Raw genomic sequence first — 15,347 nt, 5'->3', positions numbered from 1 at the left:
CTTGAGCCGGATTAGACTTTGTAATGAGATAGTCCTCCTCACGTCGCCACTGGCTGCTTCTTTACTCTGCCGTGTAAAGTTAGCACTCTGTCTGTCACTGTGGGAGGAATCATTGTTCCATTTAGCTGCCATCTAATTGCACTGTACTGTTTCATGCAGTAAACGCACAACCCCGCACACACAGCTGCATATTCCTGCAGGTTTAGAGTACACACACCTGCGCCAATCACGCAAAAACACACACTTTAATGGACTGCGATATCACTATCGCACCGGGGCTCTCACCTTTCTCTCTGCCTCTCTCTGTTCCACTTCAGTGAGGACAACAGGCTATCCCTGTCCTCCAAAGCCACACACTCCACATTTGCATATCAATTTACTTTTTAATATAATACTCTGTCACTCGAGACCCATTTGTCATTCTGCTAGCAAGCTCCCACCTTCATAGAACTCCATCCATAAATTATCGCCGCCGTAGCCCAACCCCCGTTTTCTACTCCCTTCCTGCCCTTTATCTCTCTAGGGTGTTCTTTTTAATTCTTCCTTTAAATAAAAACATCCCCCTTTCCAATAGCCCACATATCCTTTTTTTCCTTCCTCTTGTTTCCACCTGTTTATCCTCCCCTCAACAGGCCCTGTCCTCCGCTCTCTTTTTCTTTGTGCTGTTTATTTTTTTTATTTATATACGTATATATAGAAATAGTGGACACTCTGAAATAGAGGTGGAGAGGGAGATGGAGAGAGTGCTGACAGGCAAGAACGCACAATGGGGGTCCAAGCCTGCATACCAACTAACAAGCAATCAGATGGAGGGGAAGAGCGAGGAGAGACGGGGAGGCAGCCATAGAGGAACAGAAAGAGGTTTGAGGCAGTGTGTGTGTGTGTGTGTGTGTGTGTGTGTGTGTGTGTGTGTGTGTGTGTGTTCTTCTACTACAACAGGAGCTGAAGATAAAAAAGGGAGAGCGAAAAGACATTATGAGGAGAAAACAAAGAGTGCCAAATAGAAATGGAGAGAGTAAAAAGGGAAGCAGGAGATCTCGAATCTTACAACAGGGATGCTGGCTGCATGTGCAGGAGAGAAGATGACTGAAACAAGGCGAGGGATGGAGACTAAATATTGGCTGCATGGGTCGAAGATTAAGAAGGACAGAGCAGCACTATCGGCACGTAGCTCCCTGTGGAGGAGAGTAAGAGAAAGGATACTCGCGCGTGACACCGGGCCACGGGCCTCTGCGGGCGCCGCTCGTGCTACGAGCACGCACAGAGACGTTTATGCTTTATGCTTATTCTTGTGCTAAATGTTGCACACTTGCCTTTTTAACGCCGAGTCAAAACACACACGTTTCACTGCACACATTGTGTGAGCATGCGGCAAATACAAGCTTTTCAATCTTGAGACCTTGAGACCTAAAGATAGATGCAGTTGTCTGGTAGCAAGTCAAAGGTGGTCCATGTTGTGTATTAAAAAACACATCGTGAATCAGCCGGATTTTGAAAAAACCTTTTAAAAACATGATATAATGTGCGACAAAGCGAGCCGTGTACTTGTTCTGATACTGTCACTAGCATGCCAAGTCTTCATTTATTGGTCTATTTAGCCTCAAGCTCTGTTGCTGCTCCCATTTCCCCCCTCAGTCTAACTCCAGGCTATAAGGAGATCATGATGATTAAAGTTCTCTCGTGAAAAGTGTCTGCTGTCTAGAGCTGGGTACCAATCTTCGATACTTTTTAGGCACCGACCCAATTGCCTACATATTATCGAGTATCTAAAAAAATGCCTCGTCATTCAATATCAAATTTCAAAACACAAGGACTGCAAAGAAAACTCTGGCACGCTGTCTAACTTGCAAAAAAAAATATAAAGTTTAATAGAAGGCAACGTTTCGCTACTAGACCATCTTCAGGCAAAATGTTGCACAGTGCGAGTGGGAGTTTTCTTTGCAACTCCTGTCTCACGTTGTAGATGTGTGAAGTATTTTTTTTCTGTAAAACATACGGACTTAAACTCATCAATGTCAGTGAGCCAATAAGCATGCAGCATGCTTGTACCAGGATCTAATAATGCTTGTGATTGGCTGTCTACATGTTGTAGAGTCATGCAGGAAAAACACTACGTGCACAAAGACAGATCTCACGTGTGTGTGTGTGTGTGTGTGTGTGTGTGTGTGTGTGTGTGTTATTTTGAGAGGCTTGACTACACTGTGTGTCACATAGTTGACATCGTTTTTTTTTAACCGTAATGTAAAACAATTGTACCATGTTGTTATTTATTTCTGTTACAATGGATTTTGTAAAATTGGTATTTGAAAAAAGTAGCGCTCGGGAACTGATCTCAAATTCCAGTTATCAGTACCGGTATCGGTTCCAAACGGCGATACCCAGCCCTACTGCTGAGCCACTAGAGTCCATATCTGAATCAGAGGGGGAAAGAAAGAAAAAAAAGAAAGAGGATAAGTATGGAGGTGTGAAGCACAGAAATGGAGAAAGGACAAAATGTAGGGAAATAGAGAGAACCTGGTGACAGAGAAGAAGAGGAATGCAAAGAAGAGATCAAACGAGGGGAAACCTTGGCAGGACAGGATAAAAGGTGATGGACTACAGGCTGCAGAGACGAGGTAAATATGGATGGTGGAGCCACCTTGAAACAAAGTGGGACAAAAGAGACAAAGACAAACCCAGGTTGTGTGCGGACGACGATGTCTTGCTGACAGAAGGAGAGACGGCAGATAAGAGAGACTTGTTTGTCTTCATGCGATGAATAACCTTGGTGTTTGCGAGCTAATAAAGTGTGCGTAGTTCAGAGCTGCGTGGTGTCGCCCAGTTTGTTTTATATGACTGGCCACCTTTTTATAGGATTAGAGGCCGGCTGCCGGCTCGGAGACGGGAGGAGAAATTGATACCCTCCGAGACAAGGAAGAGTCAGAGGGGATCATTCGCACAGAAAAATAATATGTTTCCTCTCCTCTCCTCTCATCTTTTTATTTCCTGTCCCTCCGCATTATTTTCCCCCTGCTAATCAGAATGACTCGAAAAATGAAATCAGTAAATCATTAGTCACCCCTCCGGCATGACACACACGCACGCACGCACGCACGCACGCACGCACACCCTGCTGTGGGTATCTGCTCTAATCATTACTCATGATAATGGTGATTCCATTTAATATCAAGCTATTAAATAAAAAATAAAAAAAATTACTGGGAATTAAATCAATATTTTAAATTCACTCTCATTATTTCACAGCAAAATTACGCTTCACTCACCGACCCGAAAAAAATAAAACAAACACGTTCACTGCTCAGGCGCTGATAAACTCTGAGTTTCATAAAAGATTATTGTGGCTAATTAAGAGTCAAAACAGCATAAAAAAAACAAACTCTCAGGAACACAAGCGAGTAGGATTTCTTCTTCTTCTCTCTCTCTCTCTCTCTCTCTCTCTCTCCAACTCTCTCTACATCTCTCTCTCCATCTCGGACGTGTCTGGCAGCGGCTCAGCACTCTCTGACCACAGTGTAAAAAGATTTACTCAGCTCGGGCCAATTATTAGGAAGGGAAAATGATTAGCTGAAGACTTACGAGTGATAAATCTGTCCATGTTTCATTAACAACCTGTTTGGAAACATTTCATTTAGCTCCTGCTCATTAAAGAGAGTGGTAATGGAAGGAAAGGGAAAGGAAAGGGAAAAAGGAAAGGAAATGAAGGGGGAGCAGTGAGGTCGGGCGCAGATCTGCGGTAATTGGCGTAATGTAGCAGACCTTTTTTTTTTTTTTTTTTTTTTTTTTTTTTTACAACCTGGGGAAAAGGTCAAGTAAGAGAGGAGGGAGAGCGTGGGAGAGACGACGCAGACGAGCATGTCACCTGTACCATTAGGTGAAGTGTATCTTTACATTCGCTAACAGATCAGTGTGAAACTAATTCCCTTAATGATGTTGCTACGCCGATTCAACTTGATTAGGTCACGATTGTAATATGTAAGCTTGTGTGTGTGTGTGTGTGTGTGTGTGTGTGTGGAACCGACAAATTTATTAAAACGCGCTATAAACTTTAAAGACCCCTACCGAAAACAGTTTTTTATTTTGTTTTTTTTATTTTATTCTGATGTTTATAGGACATTTGATCAATCCCACGGCAACATCTGTTCATTTGCATAAAGCCCGTGTGAAGGAGTTTTGCACCTGCGGCAGCTCCAGCTTCTGTTATTGCACTGTTTGCACGCTTCTATGTAGGCATTCTGCAGACAACGCTGTATTCAGCTACACCCCACAGCTCTGCCGCGTTCGTTGAAAGCACCAGCATCCGAGCAACACGTGCACATCTCTCTAATAACACACACACACACACACACACGCACACATGCATCCTCATAGCACACATGCACACATTCACACATTTTGTTTCAGATACACAGAATCGCCCAGGCTGCCAAATCATTATTAGCGCTATTATCAAGCAAACAGATCAACACCACCCACAGGGAAGGGAATGCATTGGCTGCTTTCACCTCCACTAAATTCACCACAAGTACCATTCGGCGAACATGGGGCTATTATTTTTGTGCCTTTTATTCCTGTTTATTTGAAATTTTTACTTTGTGGGAAACATTTATTTTTATTCTTTCTCACATCTGGGATTTAAAAAAAAAACAACAAATCACCGATTGTAGTCTTTTGGTGTTACACACACACACACACACACACACACACACTCAATTTGTGTTCTTCAGTTTCTCACAAGTCTCTTTCTCGCGTTACCTCTTAACTCCACTCTCTCCTCTCTCAACAGCATGTTTTCATCAGTGCTGCTGTATGTTTTCTTTTAACCTTCCCCCTCCTCTTTTGTCTCATCAAGTTTTTAAGAATAACCCAGGGCTGCTACGACAGATGCTGCAGAGGTAAAAGAGCTTACGCACACAAACACGCACATCCGCAGAACACGCTGTTGTGCTCAAAAGGTGTAGAGGCCGTTAACGCTCTCTATTAGCAAGACCCTAGAAGTCTGTCTGCAACGCTATAATGACATCACACTTTCCTCTGTGGCTTTCGCTCTCTGTTATTCCAAACTCTTCTCAGAAAAAGGACGTGTTTCTCCCTCTAGTAAATCTAGCCTTGGACGATCTACCTGTGTAAAGTTCTGTCTACCTTTTGTCGTGGATGAAAAAGAAATCTTGCTTTAGTAAATTACTGTACATCCCGACATTTTCTTTTAACAGATTGCCTTTGACTCCCCTGCTGAATATCTCCAGCTCTGACAACAGATGCACTCAATAAAGGCAGACATTGAGACATATAGCAGATAGATGAGAAGGCTTAGGAAAAAAACCCGACAAAACAGGCATCATATTGCCCACATGGAACAACTTCACACTGACTTCTCACTTCTCGGGAATCTGGCGTACCACCAAAGCCCGCAGCTATTCAGAAAAGAAGATGGCTGCGTGGCTGGAGAGTTATTGGACTGCCGACAAAACAGAGGCGCGCACACGCTCACGGACGCACACATGCTGGAAGGCAGGAGCTGTAACACGTTTAACAAGGAGTGAGAGAAAGTGAGGACCGAAGGGGGGGGGACGCGTTTTGAGTGAAAGGCCATCTGCTGAGTCCACGGTGACGCTCGCACCTCCCAGCATGCCAGCCAAAGCACCCCCCCCCAAACCCCGGAGGACAAAAAGCCCCGACTTCACACAAAAACAAAACACTCGCACACGTATACTCGCAGGGCAATAATGGCACGCAGCACACAGCAATAACTGGTGTCATTTGTCAGAGCCGTGCTGCGACTGAGGAGCTTTCGATGTTTTTTCATGTTTTCCCTCCTGCGGTAACAATAGCATAACAGCACTTTATTAAACGAGAACAGGACAGAACAGAATGGCCTGCAAATCAGCTCGTTTATGAGGCATAGCTGTGCAGTACCCTGCCAGCAAAGGCTGTGGGGACTGTGTGTGTGTGTGTGTGACTGACTGACTGACTGACTTACTGTATGGACATTCATTGTTATTTTATAGTTCGGCGATAAAATTCTCTCTATCAGAGTGTTGAAAATGTGGCCAGGATTGTGGATTCATAGGTGAACTAGGTGTAAAAGGAGAACAAAAGGCTCTCCAGCACTCGTATCTAGTCCAGTGATTATTGGGGAAATGATTTAAACAGGTGACATTTAGGGAGGGAAAAGGGCCTTACAAAGGCCTCATGGGAAATAATTTCAACCCTGGCTGACTCTCTGTGTCAATTTCAATTCCAATTTAATCATCGTCCACGTTGAACTGGTCTCGGCAAATACATCAGATTCCCGATACTTTACGGAGAGCGGGTTTCATCCAAATGCAAATTTCAAGAAGCAACAGGAAATGAAAGCCAGAGAGCCCAAAAATGAGGTGAAATGAAGGGAACAGAAGGAGCGGAGAGAGTGAAAAGGGAGAGGAATGGACTGATTGACAGATAAGATGGAAGCTTTGATAGGCGACAAGAGGGAAGGAAAGGGGAGAAGGGAGAAGACCGATCCTTGTTTTTGTTTTTTTTTCGATTTCTCCGTTTCGCCAAAAGCTGAACGGTGACACTCCTATTGCACCTAATGGTGCAATCGCCCACCCGTCATCCCTCCTACCCCTCCTCCTCTCTCAAACACACGTGTAATCTACCTTTTCATCTTCTGCTCCTTGCATCTCTCCCGTTCTTCGTGTTGTGCCTCTGGCCCTCCTCCTCCCTCCATCAATCTCCCTTTTCTCTCAATCTCACTCAAGCCTCCTCTTCTTTCTCTCTTCTATCTTTCACACACCATCTCAAAATGTAGCTCTCTAGTGGCGCAAACATGCTTCAGATAAATTCCCCCTCCTTGTCTCTCCTCCACTTAGCTTCTGTCCATCTCCCCCCCCCTTCTCTCTCTCTCTATACCTCTCTCCTGCTCTTGTCTTTCTAGTGATGTAGCTTTGATCCTCGCCTTATTCCCCAGCTCCAAACACACTCCACCTATGCACACGTGCACACACATTTTGACAGATGTACAGATGTTGTTTAAGACAGCGCAGTAATCAACAATACGTCCTCGCAAGCGTCCCCACCTCCAAATGGAAGAAAGATAGATAGAGACGGAGTGAGGGCAAGAGGAAGAGAGAGAGAGAGGCCTGAAATTGATGGCAGTGCATCGACCCTTCTGTAAAACCTAGTTAACACCTCCCCAGCCTGTGAAACCTCATTAGTTGAGTGTTACGGTGTGTTTGTGTCATCGTGTGTGTTCAAAGCACACTGTGTTTAACAGGTTGTTATGATTCTTACATGCACGACCTCATAATTCCCCTCTGATTAAAAAAATGTTGATGTGTCTCCATTCGTGTGCCGTGTGTGTGTGTGTGTGTGTGTGTGTGTGTGTGTGTGTGTGTGTGTGTGACAGTCTCCACTGATTACATCCCTCCTAGTCAATAGTGAATAGAGCACTCAGCCTGATAAGCAATCACCTGAATCAATACTAATGTTTTTAGTGTGTGTACATTAGTGTGTGCAGGTTTGTGTGTGTGTGTGCGTGTGCGTGTGTGTGTGTGTGTGTGCGCAATTCTTTAACATGTAGCTAATCTAGGCGGAGCTCATAGAGGATAAACATTTAGTTACAGGCACGGTAAATCACATATGCTGTCATCCCTTTCTCTCCTCTCCTCTCCTCTCCTCTCCTCTCCTCTCCTGCCAATGTCCCTTTCTTCTCTGTCCAAAGAGCCCTCTCCTAACTCCGATGCTTTAATCTTTCTCGCCTCTCACCAATCGGCATTCTTTTATTGTCCTTCCTCCCTCTCATCTCCTTCTCCTCTTTGGCCTTCTTTGAGACAGAGCATTCACTGCAGCCCTACCTTCAAAGAGAGTGATCAAGCATGCTCTTCACATACAGAATAACACAGCCTTTAGTTCAGGCTTTGGCAGCAGTAGAAATGTCAAAGTTGGAGGCCCTGCTTTCGGCACACCCACGTGTAATCCATCAGAGAGAGGCAGAGAGATATTAAGTGAGACCAAGTGGGAGATTCAGCTTAACCCTCATGTCTACATGAATGCACATGTACATTTCCAGATTGGCCCTCTGCATATGACTAGTGACAGATGTGCTTTGCGCATGCACAGGCTATTGTTTTCCTATGGAGGTAGCGAACACTACCTTAGACATTGCACTCAAAGTTTAGTCAGCTTCAACTTTCTTTGTTGGTGACCCTGTAATGTGCCACCAATGAGATTACAGCTGTCAGGGGTGTAACCTGAAAGCGACCCATGAGGTGTTTGCCAAGTGTAGAACTGTATGTAATGTACTGTTTAACACCAAAGAAATAAGGCTGGAGATACTCTGTATTCTTGCTGTTGTCAGCATATCCACTTGACTGTCTGCGACCTCCAAGCCCATTGGTTCCTACTGATGATGTCAATCTTTAAAAATACGGACCACGAATACATACTTTCAGTTTTAGGAAATGTTGGGGACTAATTTCAAATGTGGATTTGATGCCCAGCGGAGTATTTCCAGCAGCAGGACAGAGTTAACTTTAAAAATAAAAATACAGTGCCCATGTTCATTGTAACAAAAGAATATTTCCGCCAGTGCAAAGATGTGGCTCTTTTATGTGTTGTTCAAGAGTTTTTGGACCACAATAGATGTCTATGTAACAGAGGAATAAGATATATCGTTTAGTTCAGGGGTGTCAAACATCAGAATTGACTTCATGACCTTATTGTTATTAAGTACATACAACCAAATTAAAAGTGCTACTCTATGGTGCAAACATAAAAACACACATTGAACTAAGACCATAGAGCAGAGAATGTGAAGATGGTTAAAAGGATTAAAACTAGAGTAAATAGTAAAATAGTACAATAATGTACTTGTATTGCACATTACTTAAAGTGCAGGTGCGTAGCAGCATGAGTGGGTGACAGTGCTTATTGCTTTTTCTTATTTAATGAGCAAATTGCTTGTGGGAAAGTTGCAGTGAAGTCATTACTTCCAATTGCTCAATAGAAATGCACTGCTGTTCTTATTTGTCAACTGGGGGCTGCCCAATCCTGATTAAGAGTAGCAGGCTCTTCGCTAGATACGGTATTCTACCGTAGATCCTATGTGCTGATGTACAGGCAACGTGACACAACACTGTCAAGCGTAGGCTACTGTTCATGCAGAAGCCACTGGTGGAATATGGAGAAAAGTGCACACAGAGGCTCGGGTTTTCCAAGAAAGAGGGACTAGTTCCTATTTGTTTATAGAGCTAAATGGGAAGCCAGCGTGCTTGGTGTGCTCAGCGCACCTGTTAGTGCTCAAGGACTATAATAATATAATATGCTTCACCACTATTTAGACTCATGTCAAAGCTTTCCCACTTGAGATCAAATTGGGCTGTATGAGTTTGACACCTATGATTTAGTTAGTCAGATCAATATGATGTTTTTGGACTTTTCATGGGATATCTTGATAATAAGAAAAATATGGAATATTACCAGACTTATCCTTCTGTATTTCAGATGTCAAATACATAATTCAAAAACAACCTTGTTCAGGGTCTTTGTTTGATTTTTGAAATTTCCCGGTGCTCCCTGACTGCCTGCCACATGTTTGGTACACGTACCTATGCAACTTTCCCCGTACCCTGTTCTCTCGTACAGTACACGCCGATCATGTGTAGAGAACCTAAGTGTGTCTTTATTATTTTTGACCCTACCTTCCGCTGACAACAAAGCAAGTCACCAGGAAGATGAGGAGAACGATTCCCCCGGCGATGGACACAGCCAGAATGGTGGACTGGTTAGGGTCCCCGATAGCAAAGACATCTACATAGATAGGAGAGACAAAGGGAGCACAGTGGGTTAATAAACAAAAGCGTAAAGGAGGATGGAAAGAAGCCGAGGAGGTTTCCTGCAGGAGAAAAGTGAGGGGCGAAAAAGATGAAGGGAGGCTGAGAGTAAAAAAAAGACAGCAAGGTGAGTGTGGCGCGGAGGGGAGGGAGAGAGAATGAAATATGTTAGCATTAGAAAAGGAGATAAAAGACAGAGGTTGAAGGAGTGGGGGAAAAGAGAGAGTAAAAGAGAGTGAGGGAGGTGGATGGAATAGTAAGTAAGGTCCTTGATGAAAAGCGCTCTCCCTCTCTGCATCGCCTATGAGGGTATGAGAGTGGACGTGAAAGCCATTCCCATTCGACCGCGCTGTCCAAATGGATATGTTAACATTGCACATAACAAGGCTACCGCCGAGAACTTTCTGCAAAGATGCATTGATTTTTACGCCACACCAATCGAGCCATTACTCAAAACTAATACCCCATTTATCTGGCTTAGTTAAGCATGAGCATGTATGTGTGTGTATGAGATACGTATTTAAGAGTGTGTGTGTGTGTGTGTGTGTGTGTGTGTGTGTGTGTGTGTGTAAGAGGCAAATGAATGCCACAGCAAAGCATTGATCTCCTGTTAGATTTACAGGCGCACACAGCCTTCTTTAACAGTCAATAGAATTGATCTTATTAGATAACGTTGATATGATTGTTAGCGGGTCAGCTGAATGTGGCAGATCCTGTATTTTACGGCACTGAATTTGACTATGAACCTGTGTGTGTGTGTGTGTGTGTGTGTGTGTGTTTGTGTGTGTGTCCTGAGCTCCATTCCATACGTTGCAGCACAGTGACATTCCAGACATTTGTTGCAAGACAGGAATAGAGACCCCGCTTTGAATTACTTTTATTGATTATTGAATGATTAGGAAGGTAATGTGTGCCCGTTGTATGCCACGCAGACAGTCTTTAGCGCAGTGCTGTACATTAACTGATTTATCCCCCCTCGGCCTGCCTGCCTGTCTGGGAATCAATGTTCACTTTGAAGAGCACATTATGGGGCCTCTAAAGCAGAAAATCCTAGAGCACATAATGAAGCGATAATGAAAGTGGATGACAGCAAACAAAGGAGAGAAGGACGAGTGACAGAGAGATGGAAAACATGCCGACAGAGATACGGCGTAGCCCCAATGACCTCAAACCCAGCATAGATTTCTCTTTTGTGTCTCCTCCTCTTCTTTCCCAAAGTCTACGTACATTTTCTAAATTTAAGTTTGCCAGTTTATTTGAAGCAGAAAAGGAAAAATAACCAGAACATGTATGACAAAATAATTGTAGTTGGGTGGGTGGGTGGGGGGAATAAAACCACTCCGGAGAAAAAAAAGGTGTCAGATGTCCAGTCAAGTCTAAATTCATTCATGAGGAGGTTTTCACTATCTGTCTTTTCAGGACATGGTTGATATCATGATTTCTGCCAGTTGCAAACTTCTTCTACCCTTTTTTAAATTTTTGCTCCAGTCGTCGGTGTGAATCGAATCCTCCCAATCCGGGAAAGCAAGTTCACAGATGACTTTTTCCTTTATCGTGAAATTGGGTTGTCTCCTTTTGTACCTGCTACGTATTCTAGGATACTTTCAAGCCAGTAGATCACGACCTGTGAAGCTGCCGAGGTAGAACGGAGGCAGCCATTCAGATGAAAAGTGGGCTATTTTATAACCATCAGGTGGATTGATTTAAACTCCAGCGGGGAGGATTTAGACTCTTACAGTACTGCAAAGTGATATAATATGCTTGCACTCTTTGCTCTGCAGTTCATCTTAGTGCTTCTAGTTCACCTGCACCATTCACCTCTGATCGTGCTATGCTAACACTGCGTACTGTCTTTTATAGAAATTGGCATGCAACTGTTTTTAGCGCACTGCCTGCTTTTCCAAATTTCAGCTCAAAACCACAGGGACACAATATAGGGAAACAAATAAAATAAAAGGAACACTGATACTACTCATTTATTAAGGGTGAATGTAAATTATTCATCCCTTCTATTTATACCTTCGTGGCTGGTTTCCAATTCGATCTCTCCCCCGTAGCTCCCGTAGCCCCCATCGGTTCGAGCCCTAACCCTGAACACATAGGTGGTCCCTGGCTTCAGCCCGTCCACTGTCATCATGTTGGAGCGAGTCTTCAACACTGTGTAGTTCTGCTCCCGCTGGTTCTGAAGTGGAGGAAAGGGCAAGAGGAGATCATTTAATACTAAATCCAGTGGATAATATTAAGATTCTGAGAATAATGTCACTGTGGAATGGCTGAAATTATAGACATACTCTGAAGGGATTGTGTAAAGAGCAATGGACTGTGGTATCTAGAGAGGCAGAAAAAAAAAAGCCCAGGAAAGTCTGAAAATAATAGAAACCTCAAATTGTTTAATTTAAATGTCGACAGGGGCCACGCACACCTCACTAAGTTTTCATTTCTTCATCAATGGACCATTTGGTTGCATTTGTACACGAGCATCTGTCAAGTCCCAAATCTTTTCCTCTGTACACTTGGGGGCAATACGTGGTTACTCAAGTCCCGCTTCGCTTTGTTCCTCGACTAACCTGTAGCTGTGTGTGTGTGTGTGTGTGTGTGTGTGTGTGTGTGTGTGCACTTGCAATGTCTGTGTGGGAGGATGAATAAAGTGTGTCTGTTAGTAAGCTGATTCCCTGCAGAGAGGCTGATACTCTACCTAATGGGAGACACTACAACAAGGATTAACACTATTTTACTGCTAATGCCTGCCAACACGCACGCACACACACGCAGACAAGCGCACGCACACACACACACACACACACACACACACACACACACACACACACAGAGAGAGGCTTAATTTCATCACCTTGGCCGTGTTTTACGAGGTTTGTTCGACAGATGTGTGGTTAATTGGCTTGGTGTGAGCAGTAGGGGAGACGTGAGGGATAGAGAGATAGAGAGATATGTTTGGGATGCTCAAGCCATTACAGACGTGCCCTTAGGCTAAGCCCATATCCTACGTGCCTAGACGCCATGTAGATGAAGAGAACAAGAGAAGGGGAAAGAAACATGTTGCCCAAAACCCCTTAAGGGGATTGTTTCAGAAATGCGAATTTCAGATGGGCTGTCAGAAGACTGACAGCCCATCTGTATTCCGTTTCATACTGTATCTGCACGTTAACTATGAAGCTACAGCCGGCAGACGTGTGTGCGTCTCGCTCACCTTCTCATAGTAGATGACCTCATACTCCACGATGGCTCCGTTGGGTCTCACTGGACCCTGCCAGGCCAACGTCACACTGTCCTTGCTCCGCCTCTCCTTCAACACTACGCTCACTGTAGAAACCAGAGAACAAGAGGGGAACGCATGAGCAACAAAGAGAGAGTAAGGTTCAATGAGATGAGGGAAAAAAAGCATTTAAAGAGGCAGGGAGAGAGAGAGAGAGAGAGAAAGCAGGCTGTGCGGTAGAGGACAGAGATTTCAGATGGATACCTACTGTGCTCTAACGAGAAGAAGACCCGTATTTGAAGTGTAATTTTGCTAATGAGAGAGACTTTACAAGGTGTTTTTACACATGCGTAATCAGCAGTCTACGAGGTGCGTATGTGTGGCATGCGTGTATATGGGGTGCGATCTGCTCGTGTTATCAATGTAATAAAACCACAAACCCTGTGACTTTCTCACACAGCCTTCCGACATTGGAACACATGTCGTGTGGGTTGAAACGTGTTAATTTTTAAATTTTATTTTATAAATGTGTGTCTGGCATACTGTCGTCGAGAGTAGCACGGGGTGATGCGGGGTCCTTAATGAGGTTAACAACCTCCTACATCCCCTTTCACCTCTCCCCCTCCTGTTATTGCACACACACACATCCATAGTAGCAGGCCTATTAGTCATCACCACCCTGTCATACGCACTTCTCTTGCACCAGTGTCCCAAAGTCCTGTACTGTGAAAGATGCACGCAGGATTATATATGTGGAGGCAGAGTTGCAGAGGCGCCACTCTGATTTGACGGTTGTTACGTACAGTAAAACGCCCAATACACAGCAATCAGGAGACAATTTAGAAAAATGATCTCCGAACCATCGTACAAATTCCTCATTTGGGCTGATGAAAATGTTCTTTCCCAGATGATTTTATTTTCTTGTCGTTCTTTAAAAACGGATGTCAGTGAAGTCACGCCGTTTTTTTAAATCTGAAAACACGCTGCCTCACGTACAAATTACACTGTCAGAGAGCCGTCTCTGTCAACAAATACTGGTGTTTTGACATTTATAGTAAGATTTACATGTAAAATACCCCCATTACGCAGACTGATCTCATGAAGTGAGCCAATTTGTGTGCTGTTATTGGCGGGTTATGAAGATGCACAGTCGGTTTTCAGCGTGTTTATCGACACCGTTTGGCCTCCATTGACTTACATTGCCGTGCGTGTGAATTGACGCCGTAGCGAGTAGTATGAAAGGGCGAAAATCCGTGTAGGGAGGTTGGTCGGGGTGGTGGATGGGTCAAATTACCTAATCCCAGCCGTTTTTTCTTTTCCCCCCGTGTGTGACGTTAAAACCAACCGTAGCATCGCGATAACACGTAGCCTCGCGATAACACGCCACGTGGCTTTAGAAAGCGGCATGTATGTTTACACAGTCTGCTGTATACAGCGTAGATATACACGCGGATAGCTCAAAATGCGTACAGATAACGAAAAGTGAAAGTGGCGTGTATGTTTACGCAAAGTCACGATGTCACGTTGCATTATGGGTGTATGTTCTCACCTGTCTGCGAAGTAGTGACATTGATGACTACCGTTCCTCTGGGCGTGGGACTTAAGTCCGACACTCCGTTCTGGCTCTCGACAGTGAAGCTGTAGTTGGAGTCCGGCTGCAGGTCGGTAACCAGTACGGTGGCTGACGAGAGACCAAACTGTCTGGGAACAAAATGGACGCTGCTACCACACGGCGTGCACTTCCGGCCGTCCCCGGAGCACTTTCTGCAGTGGAGGCTGTAGGTGATGTCTCCCCGGCCTCCCGTGTCTCTGGGGGGCGACCACTCCAAGGTGACGCAGGTCTCGTTCACTGTGGAGATGGTGTTCTCTGGAGCCGACGGAGGACCTGAGGGAAGACGAAGGCACAGATTTGTTTCTGTCAACTTGTAAAATGAAGTTTCCTCTTGAAACTGTGATTATAAAGCCTTTTTGTCGAGAGAGGAGAGTCTTATCCCACCTACTGGGAAAGGAGTTTAAAGGTGCCCTGTGGAGGTTATGTTTGGGGCGCGCTGGTGGCTCACCTGGTTGAGTGTGCATCCCATGTACTAAGGCTCAGTTCCAGCCTGGGTTCGATTCTATCCTGTGGCCCTTTGATGCATGTCATTCCCCCTCTCCCTAAAGTTTAGATTCTCTGCCCGAGCCCGAACTTGGCCCGGCCCGAGGTTCGGGTGGGGCCGATATTTCCCGCCACTATCCTGGGGCCGATCAAACATTTGTGTTTTTTTAATCATTACTTTATTAGCCTAATTGGGTATAATGGCTAATTCCATAATCATGCGCCG

The 15,347-nt window shown here is 44.5% G+C and overlaps 1 protein-coding gene across 3 annotated transcripts in view; it reads right to left on the bottom strand.

The window, feature by feature from the left end:
* epha4b (eph receptor A4b) overlaps positions 1–15,347 on the bottom strand; it is a 96,129-nt gene that overhangs the window by 26,751 nt on the left and 54,031 nt on the right. For 2 of the 3 annotated variants that reach the window (XM_028592831.1, XM_028592832.1), the window contains exons 7-10: positions 14,576–14,911; positions 13,021–13,133; positions 11,832–11,994; positions 9,681–9,789 (exon numbers count right to left, since the gene is read on the bottom strand). In XM_028592831.1, coding sequence (XP_028448632.1) covers positions 9,681–9,789; positions 11,832–11,994; positions 13,021–13,133; positions 14,576–14,911 — 721 coding nt within the window. The remainder of the gene's footprint in view (positions 1–9,680; positions 9,790–11,831; positions 11,995–13,020; positions 13,134–14,575; positions 14,912–15,347) is intronic. The other variant, XM_028592833.1, reaches the window with a different exon arrangement.

Source organism: Perca flavescens, chromosome 12 (genome assembly GCF_004354835.1).
Source record: "Perca flavescens isolate YP-PL-M2 chromosome 12, PFLA_1.0, whole genome shotgun sequence".
Taxonomy (NCBI): Eukaryota; Metazoa; Chordata; class Actinopteri; order Perciformes; family Percidae; genus Perca; species Perca flavescens.
The sequence above is the reverse complement of the archived record's forward strand: the minus strand, read 5'-3'. Positions and strand labels throughout refer to the sequence as shown.